The sequence below is a fragment of the Scyliorhinus canicula genome, chromosome 8 (genome assembly GCF_902713615.1).
Source record: "Scyliorhinus canicula chromosome 8, sScyCan1.1, whole genome shotgun sequence".
Lineage (NCBI taxonomy): Eukaryota > Metazoa > Chordata > Chondrichthyes > Carcharhiniformes > Scyliorhinidae > Scyliorhinus > Scyliorhinus canicula.
In genome coordinates this window covers 62,373,712-62,395,219 of record NC_052153.1, presented here as the reverse complement: position 1 = coordinate 62,395,219, position 21,508 = coordinate 62,373,712, and the positions used below count along the sequence as shown (strand labels likewise).

The 21,508-nt window shown below is 44.8% G+C and overlaps 1 protein-coding gene across 1 annotated transcript in view; it reads right to left on the bottom strand.

Annotated features, from left to right (window-relative positions):
- glis3 (GLIS family zinc finger 3) overlaps positions 1-21,508 on the bottom strand; it is a 716,605-nt gene that overhangs the window by 152,139 nt on the left and 542,958 nt on the right. Inside the window, exon 6 of the mRNA XM_038804655.1 lies at positions 13,941-14,082. Coding sequence (XP_038660583.1) covers positions 13,941-14,082 — 142 coding nt within the window. The remainder of the gene's footprint in view (positions 1-13,940; positions 14,083-21,508) is intronic.

Below are 21,508 nucleotides of genomic sequence, written 5' to 3'. Positions count from 1 at the left end.
GGAGGGTGATTTTAACCCACTGTGAGCATCCTCTGGTGCTCTTAAATCTATGCCATAGTCTGACTTCTGTCCGCCTGCTGAGTGCACGTTCACCCCATCACCTGCACGTGTTATGCATGGGGGGTGTGTGGCCCAGGTCTAGCAGCAGGGAGGCTGAGGGGATGGGTCCAGGGGAGGGTGGAGGGCAACTGGGGGAGGTGTGTGTCTCTGCACTGGTGGAGGGTGGGGATGACAGCCATTATGCATCAATGGTGTGGTGATATGCATCACTCTAAATACACAAGGGGTTAATGTAAATACATGTAGACTAGCTAGACAATAGAGGGAGCACCAGAGACATGACACACTGACACTCAACCAATAGGTCAGTAAGATAGGACACGACCAATGGGCATTCACGATACACACAGAGGTGACACTACCACAGGGGGGCATTACACCAACCCATATATAAAGGACACAGCACACATGATCTTCCTCTTTCCAGTGGAGACACTCAGTGAGTACAGATGCAGGGTTGATTCAATATCACACTCACCACGTGGATTGTAGCTGACTGGTTTGTCAGTCTGAGTAGCTATAGAAGGATTAACAGTTGTGGCAAACCCGAGTAGGAGAATTATAAATAGTTTAATAAACGTGTTAAAGTTATCTCCACATCTGAACCTTCCTTTGTCAGAGTGCAGATCAAGGAAGCAGCTTATGCTACGCTAAGACAAATGGTAGCATCCTCAGAGCTCTCCGAAGTGTTCTCTTGGGGAAACAAAGTGGTTGGGGGGGGCACCCTGAATGGCCGGCACCGCCAAGTTGTGATCCTGCGGGAGAATAAGCATGTGGTCAGGGAGAGGAAAGGATCATCATCCTGGCATGAACAACTCACATGTGACAGGTCATTTGGGTGCGGGCCGGTGGATACTCACCTCTGCACCATTGGCCAATCGAAATGTTGGATGTCCCGCAGCGTGGTACATTGGCGAGACCATGCAAACGCTGCAACAACGGATGAACGGACATCGCGCGACAATTGCCAGGCAGGAATGTTCCCTTCCCGTCGGGGAACACTTCAGCAATCAAGGGCATTCAGCCTCTGATCTCCTGGTAAGCGTTCTCCAATGCGGCCTTCAGGACACACAACAACGCAGAATCGCCGAACAGTTCCGAACAGTTATAGCCCAGTTCCGCACACATGAGTACGACCTCAACCGGGACCTTGGATTCATGTTGCATTAAAATCACCCCCCACCATCTGGCCTGGGCTTGCGAAATCCTCCCAATTGTCCTGGTTTGAGAAAATTCACACCTCTTTAACCTGGGACTAACCCTCTCTCTGGATCTGTAAAGACTTAATTACCTGCAAATGCTCGCATTCAAAGCATTGTCTTGACTTTGTCTATATATATGTTTCTGGAACCTACCTCTTCATTCACCTGAGGAAGGAGCAGTGCTCTGAAAGCTAGTGATTTGAAAGAAACCTGTTGGACTTTAACCTGGTGTTGTAAGAATTCTTACTGTGCTCACCCCAGTCCAATGCCGGCATCTCCACATCATAGGATTTTATAGACTGAAATATAACTTTTCAGTCAATTATAGGTCCTAACTCTTTAATGCATTTTTACGTACCTAAATTGGCTCTCCCAACTAGTCTACCATTTGGTGACACGTGGAATCAGTCTTGTGCGCAGAGGGTTAAAGAAAATAGTATATAAAGCTGGGAATGAGTCGAAGGCAGTGTTCCGGCAATGTTGATAAGCGACTTTTGTTTGGCTTTGTGATTTCAGTACAAATTGTTTGATTGAATTAAGTGAATTGAATTTCTTGAATCTCACTGTGAACCATCCCAGGAACACATAATGACTTGCAATTAGAAAAGCATATGATCTTGGAGCCTGATAGAGACTGGAAAGACCATGTGCTGAGCAGATTGGTGGACTGTGAAATGTCGTAGACAACTGAGATATTCAAGAACCCACAGGCAAATGTCAAGAATCCATTAGTCAATAACATTAAAATAAGAAAGCAGAGACAGGGGATTTAGCAATTATGTGTCTGTGTTTAAAAGACTCATGTCTTGGAATAAATCCCTTTTAGTTGTAACAAAAATATTCAATTACGATGCTTTACATAGCCAAATTCCCAATTTTGAGAATTCAGGCTCTTGTTATTAAAATATATTAATTTTACTTTTTAAAAAAGTCAGCAGGATATTATGTTCATTCTTGCAATGTCTGCCATATGAGAAACCAGCTGGCCTGAGGAAGTGGATTCACCATTTTAATCCCTTCATCATCACAGCGTTAATAATGTATGGAAAATGTTATTTTAGACAAAAGCTGAATTCTTTTCAGTCCTTTGATTAAAAAAAAATTCTATGATAGCCCTTGTTTATTATCCACCAGGGAGATGACTAGGCATGTCCTTCTGGCTGCATCAGTACCTGTCAGAGTGACAGGGCAAGAGTGGTTTGTCCCTGATACCAAACTCTTTGCTAATTTGATGGCAAACTGCCTCTTGCACTCCATTACTGAGAAAACAAACACTTGTTGACTGACTGATTGCCAATGCAAATACTAAACATACAAATTTAGAAAACCATTCTATTTATTAAAATATGTGGCAGGTAAGAGTTTCTAGGTCACTGAGATTTCTATTATGTTTTAAATCATAGGCCTAAATTTTTGCCATGACAGGGAGGGTCTCTGCCTTATCAAAAATGATGCTGAAGGCCCAAGTCCAGAATTCCCGCTCTGAGTCTGGCACCCAACATTTTTGCCAGGGGGCGGGGAATGGGGGTGGCTTGTAGTTGCACATCTGTGGTTCACAGAAGCAGTTGCACTTGCCCTTCGCCAGAACCAATTTTCGCTCGTGGGACGTCCAAAAGACGACTTGTGGTATTTGGACCCATCAGAAGAAGGTCGAAAGCTGCTGGAGATCTGTGGAGTTGTAGGGTACCCTTTTGGTTAGGAACAGATACACTTTTGGCGCAGGTATGTTGCACTTTGGGAAAGGCAAGGTGCCCTTTTGAATTGTTAAAAGCAGACATGAACATGCATTTAGAGCAGAATTCTCCATTTGGAAACTAAGGGCACAATTCATTTTTGTAATTTTTGGCGAGTTTGGCGGGGTGTTTACCGCTGGATTTTTGGGTTAGATCCAGACTTGGATTCACCCAAACATAGGGTGCGATCGAACCAAAATAAAACAGAGTGCAGGATTAGCGGGGTTGTTCCCGTAATCTATCTGCACTTGGGGATAGATGGGGCGGCACCCAGGTAATCGAGCCTCCCGCTCAAAACAGCGACGCAATAGCGGGATTCCCTGGGATTCCCTTGTATTGCTCACCATTCATAAATTTGCATGGCGTGTGACACTGAACTGCATCCTGTGGTGAATGTGATTCACACGGGATTATAATCTGTATATATATGTGTCTATATTGTAAGTGTAGTTGCGCTACCTGACCTCCAGGGGGAATACTCGAGAGTTGTACTGGGCTTCTCCCTTGGCTCCGCCCAGGACTCCTCCCCTGGGAGCTGCTGTATAAAGATCAGTGCCACAGGGTCAGCCGGCCAGTTCACCGAAAGTTCAATGGCTAACAGGCTGGCTCTGTTGTAAGTATATTAAAACCGCTATTCTAATCCTACAAGCACGTGTCCGTAGAATTGTTGGTTCCAACACATCCCACTTTACGACTGCAAGGGGATCATAAACTATAGCAATTCGGCTCCGGTGGGACAACTTTGGGGTGGATTCTCTGTTTCAGCGGCTATGTGGCGGCTCAAACGGAAAATGGGCGGGAGGTTTACGACCAAATAATTGGCGGTGACGCTGCACCGATTCTGAGACTGGTGAGGGGCTAGCAGCGGTGTCGGGTGAAACTCCCGCCTCCCGCACCTAAAACGGCCGGAGAATGGCTGGGTCCCTGCAGCGGTCGCACCGTACCACTACATGGCGCCGGCCGTACGCAGACCTGACCCGCCATCTGGATCCCACAGGCCACCCCCCACCAGTCCCCCCATCCCTCGCAGAAGCCCCCACACCGGCCAGCGGCACGTATTTCGACCGAGTGTGGCGGTGCTGGACACAGTCTGCAGCCGCCACGCCAGGTTCACGCCTGCTGAGACCACATATGTCCCGCGCCATCGGGAACTCGGCCCATCGGGGGTGGAGCATCGCGGGAGTGCCTGCTGATGATGCGCCAAAGACGTTGCAATGGTGCACATCGCACGATACGATTACACCACTTGTGAGGGGGCAGAGCATGGCTGACCAGCATCATATCGGCACTGGTCCCGAATTGGGAGTCGGAATTGATTCTCCGCCTGATCGGCAATTACGAAATGGAGAATCACGCCATTATCTCTTTTTTTCTCTCCACACATGCTGACCGACCTGCTGAGTCTTTCCAGCACTTTTTGTGGTTTTATTTCACCCGAATAATATTGGGGCTAAAAGGTTAATTTCTGATGACAAGTCACCCTTGAGAATATAAGACTAATGGCTGAAGTTTCACTCCTGAGTTGGGAGAAATGTTTTCAACAGCTGGATTTTGGTTCCAGGTTTTTTTTAGGGGGGGGGGGTGGCGATGTGAAGTGGAGCTGGACCAGCTGCCCTCAGAAACAGTGCAGAGGCAACCACTGAGCCAAGGGAGATGGCGAAAAAACCTGTCTAAGCAATCTGGTACTGTGTGCCAGTTGTAATAAAAACAGTAAGGTCTCTAGGCCTCACCCCACTCCCCCCACTGCCGCCTCACCTCTAATACATTTGTCATCTCCCATCCATGCCAACTCAAGGCACCACAGGCGGGATTCTCCCGTACCCGCAGGGGGTCGGAGAATCCCGCCCCACATGTCCCCCTACCCACCTCCCATGCCCCCTCATGCAGTCCATGCTAACCTATGCTCCTCTACCCATCCCCTATGGTTCTTCATACCATCCATGCCAAATTAAGCCCTCTACACCCCCCCCCCCCCCATGGCATATCATACCCTCCTGGCTGACATTTGCCCCTCTACCCATCCCCTATGGCCCTTGATGCCACCATGTGAATCTATGCCTTCCTACTGACTCACATAGTCACTCATACCCTCCACGTCAATCCATAACCATTGTTCATCCCCATGGCCCTTTGTAACCCCTATACTAACATTAATGCCAGCCCATGCCACCATCCACCATCCTTTACCTTATAACTCCATACAAACACACCCAGTAACCATCATTGCAGACCTCAGGAGCCATGCTGAAATAAAATAAAATGAAGTTCTAAGTATCTATAAGTGCTTAATCCCTTCAAGTGCTTAATCTCTTAGAAAACCAAACATTTGTTTTCTTAGCCCCACTTTAAAGATAGTTAATCCCTTTACAAGCTCTCTAAGCTGTCAATCAAACTGTGAATTTACAGACTCTTATGGGATACGGATAGGTTGTGAAATCAATCAAGCAGCACTAGTCCTATAATGATAACACATAAGCTCATAATAACAAACGTCTATTGAAATTGCAGGCACTGATTTCTTTTCAACTGCAGGCTGTTTTCCCCCAAAATATAAAGAACTTGATAGCTTGACAATTCCACATACCTTATCCACTTTTTACTCATATTAATACTTTTAACAATACTACAGCTGCACTTGAACCTCTACAAAAGGGTATCTGACTTCTTCAAAGAACACCAGAAGGTTTAGACTCCTTCCTCCAATTTGTAAATCCCACAAGGTGTGTTTTAGAAACTTTGATGATGAAAGCTGCTTCTGAGTAAAGGCAGCTGTGTGAAATGTGTCCTACTCCCATTCCCCCCTCCCCCCAATAACCCCCAGTGAAAATGCCAGTTCCCGGGCTCAGTGACAGGACTTCTGGAATCGGGGCTCCGGTGTCATTTTGGCTAAGGTGTATGTCTTCCCTTACTTAAGCCCTAATTTTCACAGAGACGGATGATATAATTGAGCTGTTTTGAAGAAAGGAATTGACAGGTTAGATGGACAGAAACTATTCTCTTTGTTGGGGGAGTACAAAACGAAAGGACATCCCTTGAATGCAGAGCTAAGCCATTCTGGAGTGATGATAGAAACATTTATTCACAAAAAGGAAAGCTGGAACTCTCCCCCAAAAGATTGCTGAGGCCAAGTCAACAGAAATGTTTTAAATTTCGATTGATTGATTGTTGCTTTTCCTATATTAATCCAGACTCCCACTTTCTACAGAAAAACAGAGGGAGGGTAGAAAATCCTATTGTCTCCAGAAACTTAAATTCCAGCATAAGTTTGCCTCAGCTCCCTCACCCAAAGTATTTTACCTCTACTCAACACATCTCTTCAAATGCAGCTTAATCATCTGTATTGCAATTGTCTTCAGTTGAAAAGAAAACATAATGGAAATAATGTCCTGAATTACACACACCCCCACTGATGGGATTTCAGGCTGGGTGGAGCACAAAATAGAATGAATGGACTTCCCGTTGGGTTCCCGCCTGCCCTTTCAGCGGTTTTACACTGGGTTAGGCAAGGCCTTGGACAGGCTGCTCCCGCTTTCCATCCAGCATCAACTTTTAGGCTTGCGGGAGGATTTCCAGGGTGTGGGGGAAGACCGAATATAATTGGGTTTGGGCCTCGGGTGGAAAAGGGTGGGAGGGAGGCCTACACATTAAGCCCCCTTCTAACTTTGGGCTCCCACCCCCACTGGCCACTGGACCTCCCTCCCCCCACCCCCACCCCCCACCACAGCTTCTCCCCTGACACCCCAATCACCCATTATCCACCCCCGAGGCCTTCTTTACCCTCTCCACCCCGAAACCCGAAAACGTACCTTTGCGTCCAGTCGTGTGATTTAGGTTCTGACGTCTTCAAGAAATTCCTCTTCTCTCCACTACAGCTTCTGGCACTGCAGGGACTGGAGAACTGCTGGCCAATCTGATTGTCCGGCAGCACTAAAAGGCGGGACATCCTCCCAAGTGACGTGCGGAAGTCGCACCTACTTGATGGCCAGCCCTGGTACAATGTGCCGAAGGGCCTCTTTTTTTTGTGCTTTAAAACTCAATGGGCTGGATTCTCTGGGATGTCCGGAATGCGTTCCCTGATGAGTGGGAGTTTCGGGCGTGAGGCAAAATCGGGATTGGCGTCCAACGCCATACTCAGGCCCCCCACTGGCAGCGTGAACAAGTTCCATAGCGCATACCAGCAGGAGCATGTAAATGGTCATAATGACCCATCTGCATCTATTTAGCAGGCCCAGTGCTGTATGCTCCACCCTCCTATGTTTCTCCAATCCCCATAGGCAGCAATCACGTGGGCCGCGAGAGGATCGTAAAACTGGTGCAATTCAGCTCTGGCGGGAGAACAAAGTCTCCCAAACAGAGAATCCAGCCTTATGGCTTTTTAGCCAACACTCATCTGAGCGTGAAATGGCTGTGGGCCAGGCAGAATTGGTGGGGACCTCTTTGGATGGCGGGACGGGAAACCCTACCATCCAAAATATCCTGGCCGATGTCCAGGCACCAGTTAACTTATGAGAAATAAAGATATGATAGACATGCCATTACTAACACACACAAAGCAAAATGAAGTACCACTCAATATCATGCATCAAACATAACATACCATATATCAACTACACAAAGTTCAACTATTTTTTACATTAGTTGAAGCCTTACGGCCTTTTAGGAGATAAAGCATTTCAATGCAACTTATTGCTATTTATTCAATCATGAACAAATATAATCCAATAAAACACTATTTACATGCAATGGCTTCATCAATTCCTGACAGTGTCATTGCACCCCTTCTGCATGCAAACTCAATGGATGGGATTTTACATAGATGTGATGGCCTCGTCCATTTGCCAGAAAATCGGGTGTAAGCCCACCCCCACCAAGCCTGGAAGCCATGCCTCAATTTACCGGCCGGAAATCTCGAAAGTGCATAGGACAATCAGTGGCTCACAAGGAGTTTTCTGTTGCAATTTACTGGGGTTGTGTCAGTTCCCAGATGCAGTTCCAATGAAAAATGTAGGTCTCGTTGTGTAACACTTTATTAGAATTCCACAGTCCACTACAATTTTATCCTGGATAACTATTCCAGAAACATACATACAAATACCATATATCGGTGTCCATCCCCGTGAAGCTGAAACCTCACAGTGTGTTATTGGTATCAGATGTAAAATTATTTTCTCTACGTTTTTAATCAAGATTGGTTCATCTTTTTCAAAATACATTACTCCTAACTCAATTTCAATTCTCAACAGGAAATTTCCACGATTACAGGAGGACATTCAGACTAACATATCATCACATTTTCTTGAACAAGACTACTCACTGTATACTGCTAGCTAGATTTGAAAAAAAGAATTGCACTTTAAATTTAAAGTTTTCTTGAATTTCTAACCCAATTTTATTCAATCCAAAATTATTTTCCACTTACCATGCCTCAAAATAAGAGATACTAGTTAATAATAATCGCTTATTGTCACAAGTAGGCTTCAATGACGTTACTGTGAAAAGCCCCTAGTCGCCACATTCCGGTGCCTGTTCGGGGAGGCCAGTACGGGAATTGAACCCGTGTTGCTGGCCTTGTTCTGCATTACAATCCAGCTGTTTAGTCCACTGTGCTAAACTAGCCCCCCAGAGTGAGATATTGTTCCATTCCCAGGCCTCTGCCAATTCTATTTTGAAAACTAATAGAGGCACATAACCAGGTGAGTGATTCTCCCGTTACGTTATGGGTGAGTTCTCCAGCCGCATTGCGCCCGAAAAGCAGCGCGGCCGGTAGGTGCCGGGATATCTCTATTCTGGGATCTACCCGGCCTGTCATGTCTCGCGAGATCTAACATTATGGGCGAGATCACTTTCAGGCAAATCTGCAGCTAATCAATTTTATTCAACCCAAAAATCCTTTCCATTTACCATGCCTCAAAATAAGAGAGTGCGACATTGTTCCATTCCCAGGGTTTGAGGGTCGTGTCGAGTGGTTGAGAAATCGAGAGAAAATGGCATCTTGATCTCTCCTTGCGCTGAGGCGTTCCGGCGAGCGGAGCTCCACAGTGCAAAAAACAGGACTAAGTGTGGCCTCAGCCGTGCGTTCCTCACTGAGGTCCCCTTCTACCTGAATGGCCATTCGATAGCACGGTGTTTCTTAACGCTCTGAGCGCCAGGAAACACCCGGCTAATCGCACGCGCACTTTGGGACTCTGTTCCCATTTGGGTAGATCGTGCCCTATATCTTTTCTCAAAATTTGCTGCTCACCATATTTTTTGGGGGATTTTTGATTTTGATTTGATTTGATTTATTGTCACATGCACCGAAGTACAGTGAAAAGTATTTTTCTGCGGCCGAGGGAACGTACACAGTACGTACACAGTAGACAAAGGAATAATCAACAGAGAACATTGAGAAATGGTACATCGACAAACAGTGATTGGTTACAGTACGGAACAAGGGGACAACAAAGCAAATACATGAGCAACAGCAGCATAGGATGATGTGAATAGTGTTCTTACAGGGAATATAAATTATCATCCTTTTTTAAAAATTTAAAGTGCACAAATCTTTTTTTCCAATTAAGGGGCAATTTAGTGTGGCCAATTCACCTACCCTGCACATCTTTAGATTGTGGGGGTGAGACCCATGCACACACGGGGAGAATATGCAAGCTCCACTTGGACAGTGACCCGTGGCCGGGATCGTACCCGGATCCTTGACGCAGTGAGGCAGCAGTGCTAACCTCTGCACCACCTTACTGCCCCATTATCATCCTTGTTGATGCAACTTATTAGCAACCAAGCACAAGCTTAAGCTGATATAGTGGGATAAGATATTTGACCACTAGAGACTGGTTTAATCCCAGCCCAGATTAATGTATAGAATGTCTCCTCTCTTTGCTGACCATTGAGGTTCCATGTGAACATAGATTTGAAGTATCTCAAACCAGTTCCTAATCATTTGCTGCAGACCCCTGACATTAACTTTGTATCTAATTATACTTTGTGGAGGCCATAAGGATGTCACATACAAAAGCTGTAAAATGTCACATTGGTAAACTGTAATTGATGCTTTTCTAAAGTAGGATTCAAAGCAGATTGTGGGGAAATTTCTCAGTTGGCTGTTTGTAATGAAATTGGAAACATGCTCGTTATAAATTGATTTATAATTTTCCGATGGATGTTGAGCAGCATGGTTTTGGCAGGTCAGGAGGAGTTTTACTCTGCAACTCTATGCATTACATTTGACTGTGGAATTCTCAATTTTAACTCTGGGGCCCTGATAATTATGAAGAGGCAGAGAGGGCTGTTTGCATGAAGGAGGAGGCCAACCAGAAATGTCTAAGTAGAATGATAGTGACTCATTTTCATTGTTTTACTTTGTTTACTACCCAGGGTCTTTCCCAAATAGACCATTGGGGATTGACCCTAGCAACCAAGAAGCATCACTGGGAAAATTCAGGCCGGTAATTGCGACATCGGAGTTCTCGAGCTGTTCCACCATTCAATAAGATCATGACTGATCTAATTGTAACCTGAACTGCACATATCAACATCCTCCTTGTTAATCAAGAATCTATCTAGCTCTGCCTTAAAAATATTCAAAGACTGCTTCTACTGCCTTTTGAGGAAGAGAGTTCCAGAGACTCACGACCCTCTGAGAGAAAAACATTCTCCTCATGTCTATCTTAAATGAGTGATGCCTTATTTTTAAACAGTGACTTCCAGTTCTAGATTCTCTGACAAGTGAAAACATCCTCTCCACATCTATCCTGATAATACTTCTCAGGACCTTAAAAGATTTGATCAAGTCACTTCTTACTCTTCTAAATTCTAGTGGATACAAACCTAACCTCTCCAATCTTTCCTCATTCCTGGTATTAGTCCAGTAACCCTCCTCTGAACTGCTTCAAACATCTTTCCTTCAATACGAAGATCAACTCTGCATACAGTACTCCAGGTGTGGTCCCATCAATGCTCTCTACAACTGAAGCATAACCTCCCTATTTATGTTATTAATTCCCCACTCACTAAATTAGAACATTCGATTTGCTTTTCTAATGCCTTGTTGTACCTGATACTAACCTTTCGTAACTCATGCACAAGGGCACCCAGATCCTTCTGCACCTCAGAGTTCTATGATCTCTAACCATTTGGGTAATATGCTTCTTTTTCTATTCTTCCGGCCAAGATGGACAATTTCACATTTGCCCACATTATACTCAATTTGCCAGATTTTTGCCTACTTACTTAACCTATCTATGTCCCTTTGTGGCTTCCTTATCTTCTCTTCACAATTTACTTTCTTACCTATCTTTGTGTCATCAGCAAGTTTGGCAACCATATCTGCAGTCCCTTTGTCCAAGTAATTATATAAACTCAGCACTGATTCCCGTGGCACATCACTCGTCACATCCTGCCAACCAGTAAACAACACAACTCTCTGTTTCCTGTCAGCTAGCCAGTCTTTTAACCATGCCAATATTTTACCCACAACACCATGAGCCTTTATTTTCTACAATAACCTTTGATGTGGCATATTATCAAATGCCTTCTGGAGATCTAAGTGTAGTACATCTACTGGTTTCCCTTTATCCACAACACATGTGACTCCTTCAAAGAACTCCAATAAATTGGTTAAACATGATTTCCCTTTGACAAAACCATGTTGACTCAGCCTAATTGCCTCCTGGCCCACAGCAGTGACAGAAAAGTACTTATCTGCCGTTCCAGCCTATTCCCAACTCCCTTTAGCTGCAGGGTTTCTGGAGACCTAGACATTCCAGCTGGCCAGCATTAAATTTAAAAGAATGTCAGAATATCGAGAGTGGTATATCATTAACATATTAAAATCATAGGTCAACCTCTCCAGACGGGACTACTGGGATGCCTCCTAATCTATGGCGGTTACAATGGAAGTGGGTGTTTTTTCCCAGGTTGCACATTTTTGTAGATTTGACCAGTGACATCCACCCCCAACATCCCACCCTTTCTTGTCCAGTGTGGGGGTAGCAATAATTGCTCTCTGCAATGGGAAAGATATTTGTTTCTAGCAAAAATAGCCAGAAAAGGTAAGGTAGGGAAAACATGATGCTTTAGAAAGGTGACATTTTTTAACAAATTCATGGGGATGTTTATAGGTTCCTTATACAGCATTCCCCTTATTTGAATGGAGTAAATAATGTCCTTGTTGACTAGGAGTAGCTAAGCATTTTGTCTTTGTGAAGAGCTTAGGTGCATTCTATTGAGTCTCACAGGCAGTACCATCAGTTCTGGGTGAGTGGGGATTGAAAAACAGCATGGTTGCTGACCTGACCCAATGCTCAATGAAACATAGTCTGCAGTTATTTTTATCAGAATAGCATTCCTTTTCAGTGGCTGCTCATCAAGCATATCTGTATAATGCTAATGGTAGCCATAAGGAAACACAAACCTCTTACAATATTTGGGTGTAATTTTTACCCCTAGAATCATGCATTAGTGGCAAACTGTTCAGATTTCTTTTGGACTGTTTCCAATATGAATTTTGGTTTTCCTGTTAATATTTAATGTATTTTTCTGTGTTTTCTGCCTCAAATCATAATGGAAACATAAATAGGAAAATTAATAAATTGTTATTAATATTGCAAGGAAACTGACGATGTAAAGTTCCAAGACTTCTGAGAAGAGGAAGATCCTTAACATAGACTGAATTTGTAATGTGCTTATCCAGTGCCAACAGTCATGCGACCCAAGGATGCATCCCTGCATCTAAATGAATGCCGAAGAAAAGAGCTCTTTACCAAGCCATGCGTGCTCTGCGACACCGCACATCCAATCACAGTATATAAACATAGGCAATAGCAGGAGGAGGCCCTTCGGTCCTGCTCCCCATTCATTATGATAATGACTGATCATCCAACTCTATAGCCAAATCCTGCTTTCCCCCTATATGCTTTGATCCCCTTCGCCTGATGTGCTTTATCTAAGTGTTTCTTGAAAATATACAGGGTGTGATTCTCCAACCTTGCTGCACTCTCGCTCGAGCGAAACGAGGCCGGTGAATAGCATGCATCAAACCGTTTGTGATGGAACTGGCCTGCTCCCGTAGGCGAAATCGGGATCTCACCATAGTAGCGGCGAGAAACCAATTATCACCACTTAAGCACTATTTCCATACAATGAATGGGAGTGACCCCATATACAATGGCCTCCCATGATTCATTGGCCTCCCCAGCAAGTGAACACGTTGGCGCCCATTAGTCCACCTTTTTAAAAATGTGAACATTGCGAAGGGCTTCTGTGGGGAGCCAAGGAGATGAGTAGCCACCTTTCCTCACAGGGAAAGAGACTGGGAGCGCTGGGCTTGCCACCCCAGTGCTCGATGAGGCTGAACTGCTGTTTTAGCCGTGGGTCTGAGTACGGAAGTGGGTTTCATAAGGAAAGATTCAACTCCCCATCTTAAGATACTACCCCAGACAATCTCGCCCCACCTCATCCTGATCATTTTACAGGGTTGGCAGGAACCATTCCTTCTGGCCACTCAGCATTTTACTCTTGCCCACTTCCCTGCCTGTATTGTGTTGGAAACATACTGGGCCTTGCAGGCTTGGCCTTAGAATTAAAAGATCCTGAGCCTCAGACTATTGAGATATCGATTGTTTACCAATCACCTTGGCCAATTCCTCCCTCTAGTTAAAATTATGTTTTGGCCATTGGCTTTGCACGCAACATTTGCACCGTGATTCCTTCCAGTTAGATATTGTCTGATAGTTGTAATGATATTAGCTGCCCCAGGTTGTATGAAATAACAGACTGATGCATCCACTATTACCATTGCCTGCGTCATATGGCCAGTTGGACCAGACTGCACTGACCCATGCTGCGACTCTGCAATCTCTCCCAAGGTCACTCTCCACCTGAAATGTCCTTAAAGGAAGCTCAGCAAATGTGTATTTTGCAAACTGTTTGGAGGTTTTTAAAAGCTTACCTGAATAGATGTCATGGGGTGGCCCTGGTGATCGGCCCATAGTGCCGTCTACAGCATCTTGTGGTGACGTAGCAGGCTGCAATGGTTGAATAGTGAGGCAGTCATTGAGCATTTCCTGATCAGGCTCATTGCTGGATCTTAACTGCATACAGAATTAAAACAGATTGAGTAAAGGAGAAAACAGAGATCTTACACGAGAGGCATCAAAATAAGTGAGTTAAAAAAATATTATCAGATGGAGCTTTGCCTGTTGAGCATACATTCATGAAATGGATTTGTAAACGAAAGAAACTGACAAGTTTCTATCACATTACACAGGAATGTAAGAAAGATTTGCAAAGTGGTAACATACACGGGAATACATTGCTTAGAATGTTACAAAGTGAAAACTATTCGTTTTAATTTGACCAATAATTTATCCTAATTTTGTGGCAGACTGACATTTCAGAATGAAGTACATGTGAAATGTGAAGGTTCATCTCGCTGCATGCAAAAACATGGTTAAGCAGGAGGTGATAGGTTCTTAGTGCAGGAAGTCAGATCAGATGCAACACGTGCATCTCCGCCTGTCAGCAATAAATCGCTATTAGGCCACTGGGAGGCCATATTAACAAAACTGCTTTTTGTGCCACTGTTTTGCAACATTCCAAAAAAATAGTTTCAAATACATAAACACAGCAAAAATTGTTAACAGTTTAAAAAGCTGCCCTTTCGCTTAAAGAAGGTTTCTAAAATCTATTCCAGATTGGTGGAAAGGAACCTTATGTGAGCTTGAGTTGGCTCAACTCATGCACACAAATTGCGACCCCGGCATTAAGTAGCTCAAAATTGGCAGGCTAATTAAGTTGTAATAAGTTGAATAGGAGATGATAATGTCAGACTCACACAACGGAAGCTGCCATTCTGAACCTGGGGTTGTGCAGATGAAATTTAATTTCTCACTTATGATTGGGAGAAATAAGAATTGACGAGGAAGTGGTGGTGAGGATCTACAGGTATTTTTGGACAAAAGAGGGAGGGGCAAGTGAACATTTTTTTAAAAATCAGCATTTACTGAGGTCTTGCAATGTAATTTACTGAGGTCTTGCAAGTGCTATAATGTAACTGTTTATCCAGAAAATACTGTCTAATTTGAGGATACAGAAGGGAACAGTGAAACACATGGTATGACACCAGTGAGGATGTTGCATAAGATACAAGGTTTGTGCCATGAGTAAAATCAGTCTATTTGTTATTCCACTGCTCAACATTATACTTTCCATTTATACTACAAATTATTTTATATTTGCATCCTCATGACATGGTTTCAGATTTCCAGTCACATACCATTCCAAGTCTTTAGAAAATCTGAAAAAAACAACTTTGGATGTGAATTTATCTTGAACAATTAGCGCATCTGTCATGGTATGCAAACATGCAGCTAATGAACACATAGAATAGGACATGACCAATGAGTAGTCAGGACACTCAGGGGTGGTATCTCACTATACCACCCCTGAGTGTCTTATAAGGGGCAGCACGGTAGCATTGTGGATAGCACAACTGCTTCACAGCTCCAGGGTCCCAGATTCAATTCCGGGTTTGGGTCACTGTCTGTGCGGAGTCTGCACATCCTCCCCGTGTGTGCGTGGGTTTCCTCCGGGTGCTCCGGTTTCCTCCCACAGTCCAAAGATGTGCAGGTTAGGTGAACTGGCCCTGATAAATTGCCCTTAGTGTCCAAAATTGCCCTTAGTGTTGGGTGGGGTTACTGGGTTATGGGGATAGGGTGGCGGTGTTGACCTTGGGTAGGGTGCTCTTTCCAAGAGCCGGTGCAGACTCGATGGGGCGAATGGCCTCCTTCTGCACTGTAAATTCTATGAGACTATAAAAGGGGTGAGGCACTCACACCCCGCCTCTTTCCACAGACCAACATCTACAGAGTGAGACAGGGTGTATCCTCAGCATCACACCCCAGCACGTGGCTTAGAGCAAGGCTGCTTCAGTTAGACTGAGTTACTACATATAGATTAGCAGAGAGTTGAACTCATTGAGAACTGTGCTAATAATTCAATAAAACACATTGAACTCACTTCAAAGTCTGGAGCATCATTTGCTCAAAACTGCATCAAGTGGCAGCTTGCGTTATTCCAAATTACATAACACAACATGATACCAGGAGTCTGTTCAATCTAGTTAGCTCAACTCAGCAAGATCCATGACGACCAGCGAATGTATACTGGCACAATGGAAAAGATTCCGGCTCCTCACCAGCTCAGGACCTCCGGTAATCTCAGTGCCAACTGGCGGACATTCAAGCAGAAATTTCAGCTTTATGTCGAAGCATCAGACCTCAATGGTGCATCTGATGCACGGAAGATAGCTCTTTTCCTCACCACAGTGGGTGATCACGCCTTGGAAATATTCAACTCCTTTATTTTGCCAAAGACCAAGACAAGACAAAGTTTCAGACCATCCTGGACAAGTTTGACAGCCACTGTGAGGTGGACACCAATGAAATCTCGAGCGCTACATATTCGAGCAGCAATTGCAAGGTAAAGACGAATCCTTCAACTCATATTTAACTAACCTTAGACTGCTAGCACAATCCTGCAACTTCGGTGATATCACTGACTCCATGGTCAGAGGCCAAATCATTTTTGGAGTTCACTCTGATCCTGTGAGAGAGCAGTTACTAAAGATCAAGCATATGACCCTGCCAGTCGCGATTGAAACATGCACAGTACATGAGCATGCTAAAAATCACTATTCTCAGTACAAAACGGCATAAAATAATAAACTAGCCTCCCACGAGGTGGAGAGTGTGCAGGCCATCTCCCGGATGCAGCGCCTCAACATTGACAAAAGCGGCCATTTTGCGCGCTCTTCCCGGGGCCCGACACATGCGAGATGCGAATGGGATAACGAAGCGGCCGAAACCCGCACTGCGCAGGTGGAGACATCTGAGAACCGCACTGCGCATGTGCAACGACGCACGGAGTGTCAGGATGCCAACGTCATGACGTGTTCGAACTGTCGCACCGCCCATTTAAAGAAACGCTGCCCTGCAAGAGGCAGACGCTGTTTAAACTGAGGGAAGCCAGGCCACTATGCAGCCCTGTGCAGATCTGCATCACCAGTCAGGCTTCCATCCCGCCTGTCAAAGCGCTGTCATCCCCCCCCGCTACCTCTCTGGTGGCCGACCAGGATCAGCCGCAGGCCTCAGAGACTGGACTTGTGAACATTTGTTTTGTTTGCTCTATTCTGCTGTCCTCTGTCAGTCACATTGGACAGACTCATTCACATGTAAATACATTCACATACGCCAACAAAACATGAAAAAAGGGTAGATGTCATGATATGCAAACATGCAGCTAACGAACACATAGAATAGGACATGACCAATGAGCAGTCAGGACACTCAGGGGTGGTATCGCAAAATAAAAGGGATGAGGCACTCACATCCCGCTTCTTTTCACAGACCAACATCTACAGAGTGAGACAGGGCATATCCTCAGCATCAGAACCCAGCACGTGGCTTAGAGCAAGCCTGGTTCAGTTAGACTGAGTTACTACATTTAGATTAGCAGAGAGTCGAACTCATTGAGAACTGTGCTAATAGTTCAATAAAACACACTGAACTCACTTCAAAGTCTGGAGTATCTCAAAACTGCATCAAGTGTTATTCCAAATTACATAACACAACAGCATCTTCCCTTTTTCGTTGGAAGGAACTGAGGCTCGTCAGATGTTTGCCAGAGGCAGTCTGTGCCTGCAATTAATTGCCTAAACATGCAGTTCTACTTTATTCCTTCTGCCCAGATCTAGAACGGTGAGGTAAAACAAACCTACAAAAATAGAGGGGTCATCACACTGCAGTTAGAAATCTAAAGCGCTCCCTGCAAATATGTCACAGTGCACATGTGGAGCTATATTTTCCTCCGCTACTGCGAGCAGCCATTGCACTGACATCTCCCATTATTTATCACTGGTGAAATGTTACCAATAATGCAACAATAGTTGGGGTGTACTGACAGTATACATGTGTTCAGCAAACATTTGTGCATCTCTTTACTGACCTTTCAATACAGTGATGCCATTACTATCACAGTTTGTCACCAAAATGTCATTGCCCCATTTGGGGCATTATATTCAGAGGCCGATGGGAGCAGGAACAGAGGTGGGAGGGTTTGAAATGTTGTGCCAGTGACCAGTCACAAGCTGCAGGTCCCCTTGAGGAGCAGATCCCAGTCCACAATGGTGATCTGGAAACTGTGTCCAATTTATATTTCCAAAATGTTGAAGTTGCTGAGACGGCAACTCCTTCTCTCTATCCCTGATCTGCAATGGCAGGCTACAACTTCTTCCATGTTGTAGGATTTCCTATTGGCACTCCAGTTTCAAGAACATTCCTTAATTGAATCATGACCTCTGACCACTAATTGGCCAAACTAGATAAAATCAATGTTGGTTGACTGACCCTGACAAAGTTTGAAGTTGGAACCTGCCTTTGACCTCGACATTGATGTTCCGACATAAATTGCTAAACCTTGGGCTGGATTCACCGCAGCCCCGCACCAAAATCGCATTCGGTGCAGGAGCGGAGAATCTCCGTTTACGCCGCAATCGTAGACAGCGCCGCTCCCACGATCCCGGAGAATAGCTCATGCGTAATTTACTCAGCGCTGCTAGGTGGCCTTTGACAGAGGCGCCCCCCCCGCGCAAAACTGGCCACGTTCCCAACGACATGTTTCTAACCACGTATTGGCCGTCGGGAACCTCAGGTGGCGGCTGCGGACTTAGTCGATGGCCGCCCTGGTGTGGGGCGGGAGTAATCGAGCACCACCGGGGGGGGGGGGGGCTCATGGGCGACCAGGGCAGCGATTAGGTGGCTCGGATTCATGGGTGCTCGCCATCCCAGGCGAGTCACACCTCGCAGTTGCCTCTGCAGTCCAGGTCCGCCGTGACGTTCGGCGCGGCAGCTGCAGGCTGCTGCCGTGCGCATGTGCATCACGATCGGAAGTGCGGGGGCCCGTATCTGCAGCTGAAGCTACGAGAAGCACTCCAGGGGCCTGCCAGACCCTGCCAGGTAGGAGAAAAGGAGAAAAGCTGTAGATTTTTCTGAGGAAAGTCAAGAGTGAAACGTTTTTCCACTGGCATGGGGACATAGCCCCATTTTTAGAAAATCCCCCTGCCTTTGGTTTCCACAGTATCATGATGAAATTGGAGTGAAGCTCTTTATTCTCCCAATAATAGCAATGCTTCTTTAATCCAAAATGGAAAGTTATATCTGCAAATATATTAGATTTTTCACATAGATGAGTAAGCCAACACTTATACGTTATAGTAAGAAGTCTTACAACACCAGGTTAAAGTCCAACATGTTTGCTTCAAACACTAGCTTTCAAACACTTCCTCACCTGAGGATGGAGCAGTGCTCCGAAAGCTAGTGTTTGAAACAAACAAGTTGGACTTTAGCCTGGTGTTGTAAGACTTACTGTGCTCACCCCAGTCCAACGCCGGCATCTCCACATCAGTTATATGTTAGTAATGGGTATTGAATCAGCCCACTCCAATGGTAATGAATTTCATATCAATTAACAGTTTTACAATGAGGAAATTCAGATAAATTGGTATTTTCTTGTGATAGTTTTTCTTAATGAGGAATTCAAATGTCTTTATTTGGCTGTCTTGCCAGACACTTTGCAGTTCCATCTGATAACAAGCTCACTCACATTAAGATCGTAGTTTTCCCTGACTGCATTGTTTTCCAATTGACTCAAACTAAAATGAATATATTCTTGTAAAGTACAGTTATTACTTTTGGGTGTAATTCTCCGGAAAGATTGCAAAGTATGGTAGGCAGCGGGGGAATGGCCGCAAACTTCTCAGAACTCGGCTCGGCGATACACCCGTAGCACTTTAAAGATGAGTCCACTTGATCCCAGTTTTATTCCCCTGATGTTTTCAATATCCAAGAATTACTTGGATTTAGAATGTAAACTGGTGAAATCAGTGCCATTGGTTCAAAATTAGGAGTGGCCGTTGAATCTGAAGCAGTAGTTTAAGAAATAAAAAGGAACAGAAGACTTTTATTTCTATGGCATTTTCTATGATTTCAAGATGCCCCAAAGCACTTGAGGTATTTTGGAAGCGTAGTCACTGTTGTGTGTCAAAAATTGCAGTTGCCAATTGGTGCCCAGCAAGATCCCACAAACATCAAGGAGATAGAGTGGCACGGTGACGCAGTGGTTAGCATTGCTGCCTCACGGCACTGAGGTCCCAGGTTCGATCCCGGCCCTGTGTCACTGGCTGCGTGCGGTTTGCACGTTCTCCCCCGTGTTTGCGTGGGTTTCGCCCCCACAACCCAAAGATGTGCAGGGTAGGTGGATTGGCCGCGCTAAATTGCCCCTTAATTGGAAAAAGTGAATTGGGTACTCTAAATTTATTTTAAAAAACATCAAGGAGATAAACAATTAAATCATCTGCTCTTGTATTGTTGTTTGAGGAGTAAATATTGGCCAAAACACACGGGATAACTCCTCTGTTCCTCTTCAGGTATTGTTGTGGAATCCTTTGGGCAAATGGGGATCTCCATTTCACTTTTTATTCGAAAGGTGGCATCTCCAGCACTACAGCCCAGGGGTGTCAACATCATGTCCAAGTGTCTGGGGTAGGACCCAAACTCACAAACTCCTCATGAGGAGGTGGGAATTTTACTCACCGAGGGGCATGCTGTGTCAACTTCATCAAAATGCATCTTGCAATAAGTAGGTAGGTTCACTGCTCAAGTCTCAAGCAGAAGTTGTGTGCACAATTGAAATTAACAGTCGGAAATACATGTGCTGTGTACAACCAAATTTCTTATATATGTTTCTGGTTGGAAAGGCTTCTTGCTGACAGTGCAATGTTTGGAATTACCCGGAGTACTTAAGTGGGTTGAACAATAACTGATGACATTTTTTAATATGAATAAATGTAAAATAGTGCATTTGGCAAGTAAATTGGCCACTTTAAATTGCCGAGCAAGAGTTATGAAGGAGTTAAAAGAGATCCAGGATGGGCAGCACGGTGGCACAGTGGTTAGCATTGCTGCCTACGGCGCTGAGGACCCGGGTTCGAATCCCGGCCCTGGGTCACTGTCTGTGTGGAGTTTGCACATTCTCCCCCTGTCTGCGTGGGTTTCGCCCCCACAACCCAAAAATATGCAGGGTAGGTGAATTGGCCACTCTAAATTGCCCCTTAATTGGAAAAAATAATTGGGTACTCTAAATTTATAAAAAAAAGAGATCCAGGAGTATTAAATATTTTATCACTCAACACATTTCATCACTGTCGAGAAACAACCCATGATGCAAATAGAATATGGAACTATGTAGTTGAAGTGCACAATGCAAGTTGAGGGAAGACATGCTCAAATTATAAAGTATTCTACTCACATCATATCTTCAGGATAGTGCCTGGGGACTGAGGCACAAGTAAACCAATCAAGCCTTGAAACTACCAGATACAAGTCGTGAAATGAGGAAACCTTTTTCAGCTTTTACAAAATGTAACTGAGAAGATGTATCAGATAAGAATGGTGCAAAAAA